Below are 16,606 nucleotides of genomic sequence, written 5' to 3'. Positions count from 1 at the left end.
TAGTTAATCGAAATTTATATGTTTTTTTGTTAAAACAAGTATAAAATATATAATAAATAAATAGATTTATAATGTTCATTTTACCGAATTAATCGAATTAGTAATAGCCTAATACATAAATATATAATATTATTTATTATGTGATTCGATATTTTAAAAATATTTTTTTTGTAGAAAACGACAGCATTAAGCGATTACATTAGATAAATCCATAATCAAGAGAAAATAGACATGTTACAATCTATTCCTAACAAGTTCATGACCGAAGCCAATGGGGATTGTAACACCCCTAACCTGAATCCGTCGCCGGAACAGGGTTACGGGGCATTACCGAAGTTTAAAAATTAATTATCAGATATTTCATTTCATCTAGCATTCATATTAGAAACCAATCAAAATCATACATATTGTCCCTTAAACGAACCCTCGAGGCTCAAATTTACGCATTAGAAATAAATAGAGACTAAGTCGAAAACTCATAAAGTTTTTCAGAAATATTTAAAATTTTCAACACTGCAAGGGTCACACGGCCATGTGACCAGGTCGTGTGACTCACACGGTTTAGAGACACACCTATGTCTCAGGCCGTGTGGGCATTCAAAATAGGGACACATTGCAGTGTTTCAGCCTGTGTCCATGCCCGTGTGAGTATACTGACTAGAGGTGCTCATGGGCCGGGCGGCCCGGCCCGGCCCGACGGCCCGCCCGAAATATGGGAGGGTTTGGGTAAAAATATAGGCCGAAATATGGGCTTGGGCAAAAAACGAGGCCCGATTAAAAAGCGGGCAGGCCTCGAGCACAACTTTTTGGCCGGGCCCCACCACCAAATTAATATAATAAATATTTTATTATTTTTATTTTTTAATTTTAAAATACTTTTTTAAATTTTAAATTTTTTAAAATACTTTTTAATTTTTTAATTTTAAAATATTTTTAAAATACTTTTTTAATTTTTGTTTTAATTTTTAAAATAAATTTTTGGTATTTATTTAATAAACGGGCGGGCAGGCCTGGCTTATGATTTTTTCGGGGGCACTGGGCAAAATTCAGCCCATATTTGGTAGGGCCGAATTTTTTATGGGCTACCCTACCATGAGCACCTCTAATACTGACTTGGAGCACACGACCAAGTCACACGCCTGTGTGCTAGGCCATGTGAGCATTCTGTTTTGTGCAAATTTAAGATACAAGGAACACACGGCCGTGTCACCTGGCTGTATGTCACACACGGTTGAGACACACGCCCGTGTCTCTGCCCATGTGGACGAAAATAGGTCATTTTACAAGCCATATTTCTCACCCAATTCTATGTCAATCTACAATCAACATTACTCATATCAACAAGTCATAATTAGACATCCAAAACAAGTTAAAATAAGTGGTTAAACTCAACAAATTACACATAGGCCATCATTAAAACAAAATGCCTATACATGCCATTATAGCCAAAAGCAAAACATTCAAAAATACCGATAGAACCGATGGATGGTGTGATACAAATCCAACAAACTTCCAACCCAATCGAGCTTCCGATAATCTAAAAAGTAAAGGAAAACAAGTACATAAGCAATGAATGCTTAGTAAGCTCGTATAAACTTTAATCATAATACTTCTTTTCAAATATGAAATTTATACATATCAATAATAATTCAATATTGATACCACAATACTCATGAAGTTATATTTAACAACTCACAAAACGAATAAATCTACAGTATCACTTATACATATTATTCCTAGCATAGTAGGAACAACTTTAAATCTTCCAAAGTTTCTTTATTTTCATTTGTGTTTCTTTACTTTTCACACTCATTCCATATGCATAACACACCAGTCATAAACATATCATTCAACCATAGCTACAAGCTAGTGCATTTAAACATAGACCTTTTTCGAATTAGTCACATGATAACTCATTCATAAGAAATTGCATAACTTAAACCTTACCAAACTTTCATGAGCACAAGCATATTCTCATTTGAGCACTTACCATTTCAATGCATCTTGTAATTAAACATATTACCATTCAACCAGAAATTTGACACTTGCCTAAGCGTCAAACAACAACACTTGTTAGCGTACTTGAACACATTTCATATAATTTCAACATCAATAACCTTATTATCTCAATATGTCACACTTGAATTTATTACTCGTCTCAACTTACACAAATTTCATGTATCAACATATCAAGATATTGATATATATATATATATATATATATATATATATATACATTTCATGATACATATCATCTTTTACTGTTTCTTCATATACATATATCATCCAATACAACTCTCGATAACTTACCATTCGAAGAACGACTTACGGATATGAGTACATCGTTTTTAGAAGCCTGAATACTGGACAAAAGCTCGTGAGAGCTAAACGGAAACCCATAAGGGTTAAATTGAAGCTCAAAATAGCTAAATGGAAACCCATTAGGGTTAAACGAAAATTCATATGAGTTAACAGAAGCTCATGAAAGCTAAATGGAAAGTAAACACAAGTTCACAACAAATGTTGAACCTTGGTTTACTTGGGTAATTTGTCGTCAATTCATCCTTTGCCACATAACGATTGTACTCAATCACGCGTTCCACTCGTTTTAAACATTCAATTCAATTTCATAATTTAACAAAAATTTTATTTTCAACAATAGATATGAATAAATACATAACAACATTCATCAATTTAATAAATTAACATTAAAGTTTAACCATACAAACTTACCTGAATTGAATTGTAATAATTGCAAGAGTTCAGGGACTATTCCGCTATTTTTCTTTTTTTCACAAGTATCTACGAATCTTGATCTAAAATATAAAATTACTCATTTATTAGCGTATATTTCAGTTCCAATTTATTTCACAATTTATACCCTTCAATTTTAAATTTACACAATTACCCCAACTTTTACAACTTTTACAATTTAGTCCCTTAACTAGTTAATCTATCAAATCAACTATTTTTTTCTCTATTAATAATTTATCCAAGTATTCTAGGCTATCATACAACTCTTAATAAAATAGAAATTTAATACAAAACCCTAATATTTTAACTATTTTCACAATTTGATACTAACGTTAATATTTAACAAAATCACTTTATAATATCATCATAAAACAAAATTAAAGCTCTAAACCCACTTGATATTAATAATTTCTTTCAATATACTAATTTATACAATAAAACAATTCATTTCATGCAATTTGGTCATTTTGACATTTTACAAAATTGCCCCTAAAATTTTACTTTTATTCAATTTAGTCCATGAGCCTAAAACATGCAAATTAACCATTTTTAATGTAGACCCGTGCTAGCTGAATATTCATATATGTATATATATATTCCTCCTCCTCCTCTCCATTCCACATCCTTAATGTATATGTTCACATCGAAGCTGTCCACTTGAGTCATAGTCACTAAATTATTTATATCTTGAGCTACAAAATTCTAAATTAAGATCCGCTTGATGTTTTTGAAACTAGACTCAAATATATTTCTACCATAAAAATTTCAAAATTTATAATTTAACCAATAAGTATAGTAAAATCTTCAAATTTATCCCTATTCTCTTGTTTGACAGCTTTGACCTTTCTTTACAAAAAATTAATTATCTCTTAGGACGGGGTTTGGATGATGTTTCCATTCATTTCTCTTAAAAATAGACTCATTAAGAATTTAAAAATATAAATTTAAACCCATAATTATTTTTTTAACATTTTTGATGATTTTCCAAAGTCAGAACAGGGGAACCCAAAATCAATCTGACCTTATCTCACAAAAATTCATATATCTCATAATATGAAATTCTTTTGCTTACAAAGTTTCTTCTATGTAAAACTAGGCTCAATAGGATTTAATTTAATAATTTAATTAAACTCTAATTAAATTTCTACAATTTTTGATCAATTTTCAAATTCAGACTACTGCTGCTGTCCAAAACTGTTTTAGTGCAAAATGTTGATAACCAAATTTATAACACCCTCCTTTCCTTTCTTTACAATATTTCCCATCACTTCCTCTTATTTCCCTTCACTAACATTTCAAGAACATATAACCTTGTATAAAAAAACTCTACTTTAACATTATTTTCATGCACTTTCAATAATATCAAACTTAAAAATATATTGAAATCTTGATGTTCTTACATTGTCCTATTGATTTCAATCTTTAACTTAATTTTCTCTCTCCTCCAACTTTCATTTTCTTGAATCCAAGATAATTTTCTTATTCTCCATAGTCTCCTTATCACTTTTCCCTCTAGGTGATTATGAAAATTTCTTGAAATTCTCGGTGAAAATGGTGGATTTTTTGTGAAAGGACCAAATTGTAAAGAAAAGAAAATTTCTTTCTTTCTTTTCTCTTCTCACGTTGGTAGCATGGAAAGATGAAGAGAATTCATCATCTTTCTTTCCTTATATACTAAATAAAATAATAAAATTTAATTAAAAATCAAATCAAAATATTAATAAGCTAATATTTATTTATGTATTTAATCTAAAAAATCACCGACATCATCATTACTCTTCAAAATTATCTCCCTTTCTAAATGACCATTTTGCCCTTATGATTCTTCAAAAATCCTCCATTGGCTCAGCACTTATTTTGGTAAATTTTGATTTAACCCCTCATACTTTTTTCCACTTATTCAATTTGGTCCTAATTCATCCATTTTCATTAGTTTCTAGATCATTCCACCCTTAACATATTTGCACTATCGGTTCTTTAACTTTTCATATTTATACTTAAACCCCTCAAATTTTGAGTATTTACTCTTGGGCCATAAAACTTTTTTCACTTTTACAATTTAGTCCTTTATTGAATCAATATATCATAATATACTTCCCAATGTTGACATAACTCAAAATTTCCCTTTTTGTCATTTTATTTCCTTATTTTGCTATATCAAGGATAATATATTACTTTTTTACTGTAGTAATTTTCGAGGTATTACAGGGATCTAAATAAGCATATCAAAGAACTATTTGTATCAATGCATACACATTTGGTAATTTTACAACTAAGTTAAAACCTGGCTATGGGTATTACCAACTCAATCCAACACATTATAATAATATAGATAATTTGTTGATGCCATGCTAAATTTGGGTTATAAAAGAGGAAGGTAGTTCTTGTGATTCCGAGAGCGTTTTTAGGAGATGAGTGCTGAAAGGTTAGAGGTCAACATGAAAGTATTTTGAAGTAGGAGATTTTTATGTCAAACTATTTACTTGCGATTTTGTCATAGTATGAATGGGAAACTAGATTACCAAATGTGTCACGGAGTGTGTTTAATCAATGTTTCTGAAGTAACTGAAGGATGTGTTGTCTTACTCCCACGTGGGTTTCAATGTGATTGGTGAGGATCCACGTGTTGTGCATGCACATTTTTATTGTTTGACTGGGATTAGTCCTTAAGGTTTTATAATTAAACTTCTGTTTAGCAGATTGAAGGCCGAATCGTATTTGTTGATAGCCATTTGACAAAACTATCATTTTAGAACATTCTTAAAGGGAGTTTGAGGTACCCCTCATGGAAGATAATAGTTTTTAAGGTTTGGTGAGAATTTTCTGTTTTAAACCTTAGAAAATGGAATTTTGTGCTTAGCAAACAGCACCAATTCATTTGCAATTCTTAAGGAACAATGTAAGTTGATTTTATTTGGATGTTAAAATAGCAGTTAATAGATAAATATGGTATGTCTTCTCGTATACATTTCTAACACTTGTGATTAATGACAAACTATAAGTATAATTATAATTTTATAAAAATTAAAAATTAGTAAATATATGAACTTAAATATTTGATTATAATGTATTTATTGCATAAAAATATAAAATCGTTAATTTTACTAATTAGATCATTGAAATCATCAAATTTCACAAGATATAAAGATCAAATGAATATTCATCACGATTAAGGTATATATATTTTAATTGAGTTTAAAAAATATTTCGTACTTTATATAAAAGAAATTTTAATAATATTTTAAGTGATTCAATGATATTATTAGGAAGCAGAAGTAACTGTGACTATTAACTCCTCTATTATTTTATATAATTAAATTGATTTTGTTTGTCGGAATAACGTGTGAGGTTGGCCTAAAGCCCTAAAGAAACGGAATCTGTAGTTATTGCCTTAAAACAAATTCTCGCTTTGACGGTTTGGCCCCAAGAAAACTCCTTCTCTCTCTCTCTCTCTCTCTCTCGCGCGCGCACGTGCTAGGCACTTCCCATTTTGTCCACCACCCCAACCCTCGCACGTGTGTCCAAAACCTCTTATGGTCTTGTTTCGCTACCCTCGGTATCCTCATTTTTCTTTCTTCCTTAAGACAAAGTCACAAAGGCTTCATTAATTGGCTGCAAAGCTCTCATCTCTCTTTGACCATGTCGTCGGTTAGTTCTTCTTTTTCCTTTCCTTTGTTTTCTCCTTCTTCGATTAGCTTTTGTTTTTGATTCATGAATGTTAACTTTGTTTTCCTTTTGTTGGTTGTCTCTTTGCATTCCGAAGTTGGTTTTCACACTTGCTGTTTCTTCGTTCCAATCTTTGAATCTATTTCTCTTTTGATATATATGTTTGTTGATTCAACAATTACTGTAACTTTGTGCATAATGCAGTTTGTATTTCAAAGGATTCTTGGGGAAGGGGTGGAGGACTTGATTAATATAAGATAGAGTTAATGGGTTATAGCTCTTGAGTTGAGATTGCCTTATGCATTTGATCGTCTTTTGCTTGATTGAATCATTCTAGATTTACCATTTAATTTTTCTGATTTTCTTTCCCAGATTGCTTCGTTTCTTTCTACTTGTAAGCTTGTTGAGGTTGACTTTTGCTTAGTGCTTACATGATAAATCATTGGAGTTCATAGGTTATGACTTGCAGATATAATATAAAATTAATGAGAAATGGTTATTTTTGGGTTGTTAATTTGCATATATTTACAGTGATTTTCGTTTTTGGTTAGTTACTGTCAAGATTGTATTAGTGATGCTGCTTGTTGCCATTGCAGATTAAAACCATTAAGGTCAGCAATGTTTCTTTACAAGCTACTGAGCGAGACATCAATGAGTTCTTTTCCTTTTCTGGTGATATAGAATATGTAGAAATGCAGAGGTTGGTTGCACCTTTTACGTTAGTTCCTTCCTAGCACCTTTTATTCTTACTGTTCGATGGGTGTAAAGCTTATTATATGGTTATGCAGTGACAATGAGCGGTCTCAAATTGCCTATGTTACCTTCAAGGATTCACAAGGAGCAGAGACTGCTATTCTTCTTTCGGTAATTCAACTGCATACTATTAATAAATACGCTATAATACGTGACATTTTTCGTGGAAATGGTTGCTTCTGGTTTCTTTGTTCATAACCATAGTAAAAGAAATTTGCAGCGCGATTCTTGTCTTGCCAGACCGTGCAAATATTGAAAAATCTTTGATTTTTTATGACTAAACAGTAATAACAACCATTGACTTTATATTTTTTTGTTATCTTTTTTTGCTGTTATCTTTTTTTAAACTTAATTTATCTTATCTTTTATTTCAAATTTGTTGTTGTTGTTTTTTTTTTACTTTCTTTTATCTTTCTTTGTGGTTTCATGAGCTATTAATCTCTATAAATAGTTACTAAGATGTCAATAACGGATTGCTTGAGTGAGTACTTGTGTTTCAGGGAGCAACGATAGTCAATCTGTCTGTCAGCATTTCGTTAGCTCCAGACTACAAATTGCCTCCTGCTGCTTTTGCACCGCCTCCTGTAAGTGTCACACTCTATGGTCTATGGTTAGTTTAAACGCTAGAACAAAGCTTACAATTCTATTTTATGCAGCCAATACAAAACCAAACTCCTGCTGGTGCTGATTCGGCAATGCGAAAGGCAGAGGATGTTGTTACTGGCATGCTTGCTAAGGGCTTTATATTGGGCAAAGATGCAGTCAACAAGGCAAAGAGCTTCGATGAGAAGCACCGGCTAACATCAACAGCCTCATCCAAGGTAGCATCTTTTGACAAGAAAATTGGGTTCACGGAGAAGGTAAGTGCTGGTACTAGTGCGGTGAGTGGGAAAGTTAGGGAAGTGGATAAAAAATTTCAGGTTTCAGAGAAAACCAAATCAGCATTCTCTGCGGCCGAGCAAAAGGTAAGCAGTGCAGGATCTGCCATAATGAAGAACAGGTATGTATTCACCGGAGCGTCATGGGTGACTGGTGCTTTCAACAAGGTTGCAAAAGCAGCAGGGGATGTTGGCCAGAAAACAAAGGAAAAAGTGGGAGCGGCTGAAGAAGAACGAAAAAGAAAAGTGGTGGATGACTTTGCACAGATTCATCTATCTGAGTCACCTAAAGCTTCTGCACCAAACGAACAACATAATCCCTCTAAGCCTGCACCTGCTCAAGGGCTGATCCTTTGAGTTGCTGCTGCTGCTGTTAATACCTTTGGAATTGAAGTCTGTCGACTCTTAGTAGTTTCTCTCGCATTTGTATTTCTGGTGTGGGAATGGTCCATTATAGCATATCAGTATATAATTAAACTATATTCTTGGGCAGTGTTGAGTGAATTGAACTAAAGTTACATCGTTGGTGGTGGTTTTGTTTTATAAATTTTTATATACTTTTATCTGATTAGAGATGATAACACAAAAGCCAACAAACACAAATCGACATTCAATTTTAAGTTTACACGTGCAACCAAAACAGATGGTACAAAAAGCCTTGCAAGGGTACAATACTGCATCATGGTTCAACCTATTGCTTGTTTTTCTCACCATTCATAGTCCCTTCACGAAATTTGATTTATTCTGATTTCTAAAATCATCTAATCCCAATCAATTTAATAATGTCCTTCAGCCATTAATAACATTTAATGGTTGATCAACATTTATAGAGCAATTCAGGTAGTTTCAAATACCACAAAACTTCCCTTTGAATCAATGCATCATGTGCCTTGATCAACCCCGAGAATTATCAAAATTCAAAAGCAGCGGAAATAATGGCATGGGAGAATTTTTCTAAACTCATTCTACCGTCCCCGTCTGTATCGGCTTCCTTGATCATCTCCGACAACTCCTCCACTGTCAGTGCATTTCCAAGTTGAATGTGCCAACTCAGCGGCTTTGATGAAGCCATTCCCATCCGTATCAAACATCTTAAACAGCCGCCTCAGTTGCTCTTCGCTGTAGGGTGACTTCTCCGACAGAAGCTCCGGTGCTACCATAGTCGCGAACTCCGAGAACTCGACCAAGCCATTGTTGTTTGAATCAGCCTTTTGTATCGGGGCTTCCACCTGGTCTGAGCTGCTGGGGTTTAGCCTCAAGGACTGCAAAAGCCAACCCAATTCAAGCTGCGTTAAGCTACCATCGTTGCTCCTATCAAATGAAGGAAATGTTTCTCGTAGTTCAGCCATTTGCTCTTCGTCTAGCTTCGCGGGTTGCTTGTCGTTCATGTTTCATAACAAACCTCAAATCTCTATAAATATATTCTCTCAATCAACAGTCAAATCGATCACAACAAAGTCAAAATGCAGATATTCATTAGCAAACTAATAAGTGGAACAGAAATTATTGCCTGAGACAGCTTGGATCATCACTTCCATTAACGATGTGTCGGAAAATCGAGATGAATATTGGCATCTGGGTTAATTGATTTGTTTATTCCGAGATATGGGTTGATTTTATTGGATCCAAGATTGCCTTGATAATCGTTCTTGAAATTCTTCCAGTTTTTTTCAAACTTAAAAAAAAAAAAAAAAATTTGGGTAGAGAACAAAAATGGAAATATTTCAACATTAAAATCAAAGCTTTTCATGGCTTTTTAAATTTATTCTTTCTAATATTCATTGTATATTTTAAATTACACATAACTATTCATGTTATATCTTTTATTATAATCTATAATATAATAATAATTATTATATTAATACTTATAAATTATATTATTTCATTATACAATATTTATCACATACTATAATAGTAGAATAATACACAATATATGAATTATTATCATATATTATTTTTATTATTATACTAGTTGAAATATATTATAAGTCCCTACACTTTTCGTATATTTAAAATGATCTCTCTGTATCATATCATATAATATATTAATAGTTTATATATACGCATCGTTAATTAAACATTACAATATAATCTAATATTATATCTTTTATTATAATTTATATTATAATAATAGTGATATATGTATTAATGTTTTAGTAATAGTTGTATATTATAATGTACTAATTTAGTATATCGATTTAAGGTGTAATTAGCTTCGGTTTTGGTAATAATTATATAATATGTTAAACTTTATATATTTATTATACATATATAATTAAAATTAATGTTTTCTATAAATTTATTTCACTCTATAATTTAACATAAAATTATTATTAATTATTTTTCTTATTAATAAAATTTTATTATCATTTATTTTTATTTTAAATAAGATTATAAAATTAGATTTGTACTCTTCCAATTTATTATTAATGATGTCGTAGAAAGAAAATTGATGTCTTAAGATCCCACAGAACCCAATGGCCTTGTTGTTTGATATTTTGAGGGATTAACGCCGCAGGTTCCATTCAGCTTTCACGTCTAAAACCGCAACTCACTTCCAAAAATTCTGGACTTGGGTTTCACGGTAAAGGAATTGGATGTCGGTTATTTACCTTGTGACCCACTAACATGACCATATCTACAATAACAGCGACAAGTTTTGATGTCTCCATCAACTGGAAATTAACTTTAAAAAGGCTGAGACAGAGAGAGAGAGGGGATGGCTGTTTTTTTTCTTTATTCATCGAGGTTAAAATTGATGTCTAAATCCTTTTTAGAAATGGACCCATCAAATCTAATATTAGATATCGAGCTTTGTATTTGATTCCACAAGGAGAAATGAATTGAACTAATCCAACCGCATTGGTTTAGTTTAAATAAATCGTATTAATCACATTCTTTCGTATACAACGGTAAACCCAAATTGGGCCCCTCATTTTGTGCCTTATCACAAAGACAGTAAAGGCGAGAAAATCAAATAAAGATGTGGCACTGAATCACGGGGCCAGCAAACTGTCTCAACAATTTTTAATGTGTATATAAAAAGAGTTGCCTTTTGCTTTCGTTTCCCTGTGCAACGTGGAGCTTTCTTTTACCATTTCCCATAAACAAACATCTTTCTTTTTCTTCTTCCATTCACCCTCCTAAATAAATAAAAAGGTGAAATTTAGGCAAATAAACAAATCCAAGTTGGTTCAAGTCATTAGGTCAAAATAGTAGTATCTTGTGCTTCTTTTAAGTAATAGATTTCTACAGTTCAAATAACTACATTTATGATCAAAGATTACAATAAATTAATTATCCTAGAATATATTTTTCATTAAAAAAATAACCCACGAGTTTTAACACAGCATTTTTTGTACCATGAAAATGAGATTGCATCGGAGTTTAGGTCACTGTAGAAGTAGACTTGTTCGGGTCCTCTTCTTATAAATTATCTCCTACTTTGCCCCTAGGGGGGTATAAGGATGTTAAGTCATGTGGAGTGGACTTTTTTTTTTGACAATTGTTTTGGTTAATGTCGGGATTCGGTTCCGAAATTGTTTGACCAGGCTTTCCACGTGGAAATTATTACCTCACAACATTGATCATCGAACAATAGACTTGGTCAATGGAAATTAGAAACCCTTTCAAACTTAAATTAATTGTTTTTGTTAACAAATATCTTATGCCCTCTTGTAATATTTTAAGTTTAAAATATCATGATTATGCAAAGGAGGATCCCAAGTTAAAGGTTGTTATCAATGTAGGCACATGGACTCAATCAATTATAATATGCAAAATGCTTGATTCCCTTTAAGCTTTAATTGTTTAGTTAAGCCATTGACTTTTTTTCTAGCCATAATCATAACATCAAACTTTCATACCTCAGAAACTAGACTCATTCTCACTAAACTTCAAATATCTCAAAATTTACAATTCCATTACTTACACCGTTTCTTCTATGAGAAACTAGACTCAACAAGCTTTAATTTCATATTTTATTCATTCTCTAATTCAATTCCCACAATTTTTGGTGATTTTTCAAAGTTAGACTACTGCTGCTGTCCAAAACTGCTTTAGTGCAAAATGTTGATTTCCATTTTGCCCCAAATTAACCCCTCAATTAATCTAATTTTCTCAATTAATATTTTACCTAGACATTATAAGTTGTTACACAACTATTGAAATTCAGAATTTCCACATATAACTCTGTCTTCAAACTCTTTTACTATTAGGTCCCAAACATTCACTTTCTATTCAATTCTTTCAATAAAATCAGCATATGAACAATTTAAAGCTCTAATTCCATGCTAAACCATCATATACTTCCAGCACATATTCATAGCAACTTTCAACTTCTTTCATAGAATCAAAAACTAATGAATTCAACAAGTGGGCCTAGTTGTAAAACTCACAAAAACATAAAATTTTCAAGAAATAATCAAGAATTGAACTTACCTGCAGTAAAAATAGGAAGAACCTGCTTAAGGAAACCCTTCTATGGTGTTTTTGCTGATGAGAATGCAGAAAAATAAAGAGAAATCTAGATAATTCCACTTTGGTCCTAAATTTATTAAGTAAATTTTGTAATATTCCAATTTTACCCCTAATTCTCCTTACTTTGTTGCTGATTTCATGCCTTTGCCGTCCAGCCCAAATAGACCTTGGGTCTATTTTCCTTTTAAGCCCTCTTCCTTTTATCATTTACGCTATTTAATCATTTCCCATAATTTTGCATTTGTTACAATTTAGTCCTTTTTGTTCAATTAATTATCGGAACTTTAAAATTTCTTAACGAAACTTTAATACTAACTTTTTAACACTACATAAATATTTATAAAAATATTTATGGCTCAGTTTAAAATCCCCGAGGTCTCGATACCTCATTTTCGATTCTAATTATTTTAATATTTATTTCTAGCGTACTATTCACTATTTCAAAAATTTTCCTAACTTCACATTTAACTTATACTCACTAAATTAATAATATTTTCTACCCATTTGTCGAATTTAGTGATCTCGAATCACCGTTCCGACACCTCTAAAAATTCAGGCCATTACATTTTTTCTCGTCGGATTTGTGATCTCAAAACCACTGTTCTGACTAGACCCAAAATCAGGCTGTTACATTCACGTTTGATTTAACATAATTTGGATGGTTTACTTTTTCCTTGCATAATCTACTTACTTTGCTTCCCTTCTATGATTTTGATTGGTAGGGACATTGAAGGCTCCCCTTTTGCACTACAGGATTTACTTAATTCATGTAAAGGCTATTGATTTTCTCCATAAGATCCCTTAATTAATTTAGTGGTTTTTTTTGGTATTGTTGTTGCTAAATTGGAAAAATAACTTTTTTATTTTTTATATTTTTAAGTAAGGAGGTCGGAATTATAGAAAGAATAGTAGGTAAAATGATAAAATTATTTAATTTTTGTAATGATTGTTGGGGGAGGGGAATATGGTTGCTTAAGCACCTACATGTCGGAAGTGAATCATTAAGAGACGATTATGTGTTAAGGATATCGCCAAGACAAATGGGGATTGGTCTTGGCAAAAATTAGGAATGGTTTTACCTTAAAAACATTGTAACAAAAATTGTTGGCATGTTGTCACCATCAAAGGATGCAGACGAGGATACATTAGCATGGAGTGGTCTTAAAATGGTGATTTCTCTATCTCGACGACATGTAGGGCTATTGTAGGGGAAATTGGGGAAAGGATGATGAGATATGAGAGCTAGTATGGAAATGCAATCTGCCCCCAATGAGTTAAGCAATTTCTTTTGATCTTATTTAAGGAATGGTTATTGACAAATGAGGAATGAGTTAGGAGACGGATGACAAGAGATAATTGATGTCCTTGTTGTGTTGTTGAGTTAGAATCAAGTTTGCATATGCTAAGAGATTGCAACTTTACTAGAAGTTAAATGTTTTATTTGGAGAGCTTGCGACAATGTTGTTGCTACAAAGGAGAATCTCCATAATCGACTAAAAGAGGTTGACTCCTCTTGCCCTCGATATGGTGAGGAAATAGAGACTATTGAACATATCCGTTTCTTTTTGTCCTTTTGCTTTGGCCTCATGGGGTGCATCTAATTTTAGTTTTCAATCACACTGAGAAGGTTTTCCATCCAAAGAACAATTGCTTATATATGTTAGCAACTATGGAAAGCACAAAACAACTTCCCATTTAATGATTCTATGATTAACTTGATAGGGGTTTGGCACGATGCTTTTAGCGATTTTACTTTGCTTAACAACTTTGTCAAAAATTTAGTGAGACTATAATAAGAGAGATTCACTGCAAAGTGGATGGCACCTCCTCCTACCTTCGTTAAAGGTAATTGTGATTGTAACACCTCTTACCCGAGACCGTAGCCGGAGTCGAGCACGAGGCATTACTTAGCTTATCTTACTAATTCGGAGCATAAAAACTTGGTTTGAAAATTTATTTCACTATTTACAGCAAATCTGTCCACCTGCACAGCAGTCACTTATTTAATTATAACTCGAGTTACAAAACTTGAAATTTAGATCCGTAAATTTTCCCTGAAACTAGACTCATATATATTTTCACCATAAATTTTTCAGAATTTTTGGTTTAGCCAATTAGTACAGTTTATTAGTTAAAATCTCCCCTGTTTCAGTAACCGACCATCCTGACCTCTTGTCACTAAAATTCAATTATCTCTTTGTACAGACTTCATATGGTGCTTCCACTTATTTCTCCTGAAAATAGACTCATCAAGGAATCTATAAATATAAATTATAACTCATAATTCCTTCTGTGAGATTTTTAATGAATTTCTAAAGTCAGAACATGGAACCTCAAAATCATTCTGACCCTGTTTCACTAAAATTCAAATATCTAAAAATATACAACTCTTTTTCTTACTCTATTTCTTTCATGTGAAAGTAGACTCATTCAGCTTTAATTTAGTATCTCACTCAGCTTCTAATTCAATTTCCACCATTTTTTATGATTTTTCAAAGTTACCTCAATGCATATATCCAAAAAACTATTTCACTGCAAATTTAAAAAAAAAAATTCAATATAACCCTTTATAATTATCTAACCTTCCCTGCAAATTTAAATCACAACCAATTCCAGTATTTCAACTACTTCATTTAAATGCTAATGAAGTTCAACCAATCAACCATTTCAAACTAAAAACATGTATATATTTCGATATCTAACACAACCATAACATTCAAATTTATTTTGCATACTTAGTCATTCATACTAATACTTTTTACTTCAATTCCCTATACATGCCATATAAATCCAAAAAAGTTGTTTAACAAAATCTACCGGAGTAAATCTAGATAGTGTGATCGTTGTTGTAGATCCGATCCTCCGAAATATATATATACGTCAATCTACAAGAAACAGTAAACACACACCAGTAAGCTTACAGAAAGCTTAGTAAGTTCACAGGCTCATAATAAAATCTTACTAGAATTTCACTAACCACATTAACAAACAAATAAAAATTCAACATTTCCTGCCAACCACAATCTCAAATAATAAATATATCCAATCGAGCTCAATATCAGAAGTCAACTTCTATTCCGACATTTAGCTTCAATTGCACTTACAAATACCTGTCAAATTAAGGATAGTCTTACGGAGTTGAGTACATCGTTTGCCCGGTGTCACAATTTGCTTGAATATTTCTCATTGCTATAACTCAGTATGGCTTTCTTCACGGAAATACCATACCTACTTTTCACAACTCAGTATGGTTTTCTTCACTGAAACACCATACCTACTTTTCATAACTCAGTATGGTTTTCTTCACCGAAACACCATACCTACTTTCACAACTCGGTATGGTTTTCTTCACCGAAACACCATACCTACTTTTCACACTTTTCCATGGATCCACCATGGACTTATCCGTCAATTCGTTGTTGGTTGCCAAACATGTGTACTCAATCCTACGTATCCCTTAATTTGAACTAACAATCTCATCTTCTTCTCATTTTTACCATAATCATAATTCAGTAACAATATACGAATTTATACAATATATTATTTCCACATTAACAATTAATCATAAAAATTCAGCCATATGAACTTACCTGGGCCACTTCGTAGAAGTTGTAAAAGTTCAGAAACTAGCTTGATACTTTCTCTTTTCCGCGTTTATCTTCGGATTCCCGATCTATAATATAAATTTTTCCATTCATTAGCATCTAATTCAATACTAATTTACTTCACAATTTATGCCTTTCAATTTTCGAAATTACACTTTTACCTCAAAATTTACAATTTTTACAATTTGGTCCCTACTCAATTAACCCTTCAGTTGATCTAATTTTTCTCAATTAACACCTTATCCAACAATTTTAGACTACTAAACAGCCTTTGATATTCATAATTTCAGTACGAAACCCCAATTCCTAACTTTTTCACAATTAGGCCCTAAAAATCATTTTCTACTAAAATCACTTTAATAAGATCATAATATAATGAAATTAAGACTTAAAATCTAATTCATCATAAAATTCCAGAACTTATTCATGGTAACTTAAAAATCACTCATAAATTCAAAAACTAATGAATTC

The 16,606-nt window shown here is 32.0% G+C and overlaps 1 protein-coding gene and 1 pseudogene across 1 annotated transcript; one reads left to right on the top strand and one right to left on the bottom strand.

The window, feature by feature from the left end:
• Nucleotides 1-6,240: 6,240 nt before the first annotated feature.
• LOC105764985 (binding partner of ACD11 1) lies at nt 6,241-8,614 on the top strand. The gene is made up of 5 exons (XM_012583840.2): nt 6,241-6,402; nt 7,017-7,120; nt 7,209-7,284; nt 7,674-7,757; nt 7,830-8,614. The coding sequence occupies exons 1-5, from the start codon at nt 6,394-6,396 to the stop codon at nt 8,406-8,408; spliced, it is 852 nt and encodes a 283-aa protein (XP_012439294.1). The 5' UTR covers nt 6,241-6,393; the 3' UTR covers nt 8,409-8,614.
• A 15-nt stretch (nt 8,615-8,629) lies between these two features.
• LOC105764986 (probable calcium-binding protein CML11) lies at nt 8,630-9,716 on the bottom strand (annotated as a pseudogene).
• Nucleotides 9,717-16,606: the final 6,890 nt, after the last annotated feature.

Source organism: Gossypium raimondii, chromosome 12 (genome assembly GCF_025698545.1).
Source record: "Gossypium raimondii isolate GPD5lz chromosome 12, ASM2569854v1, whole genome shotgun sequence".
NCBI lineage: Eukaryota > Viridiplantae > Streptophyta > Magnoliopsida > Malvales > Malvaceae > Gossypium > Gossypium raimondii.
This window is presented reverse-complemented; position numbering and strand designations above follow the sequence as displayed.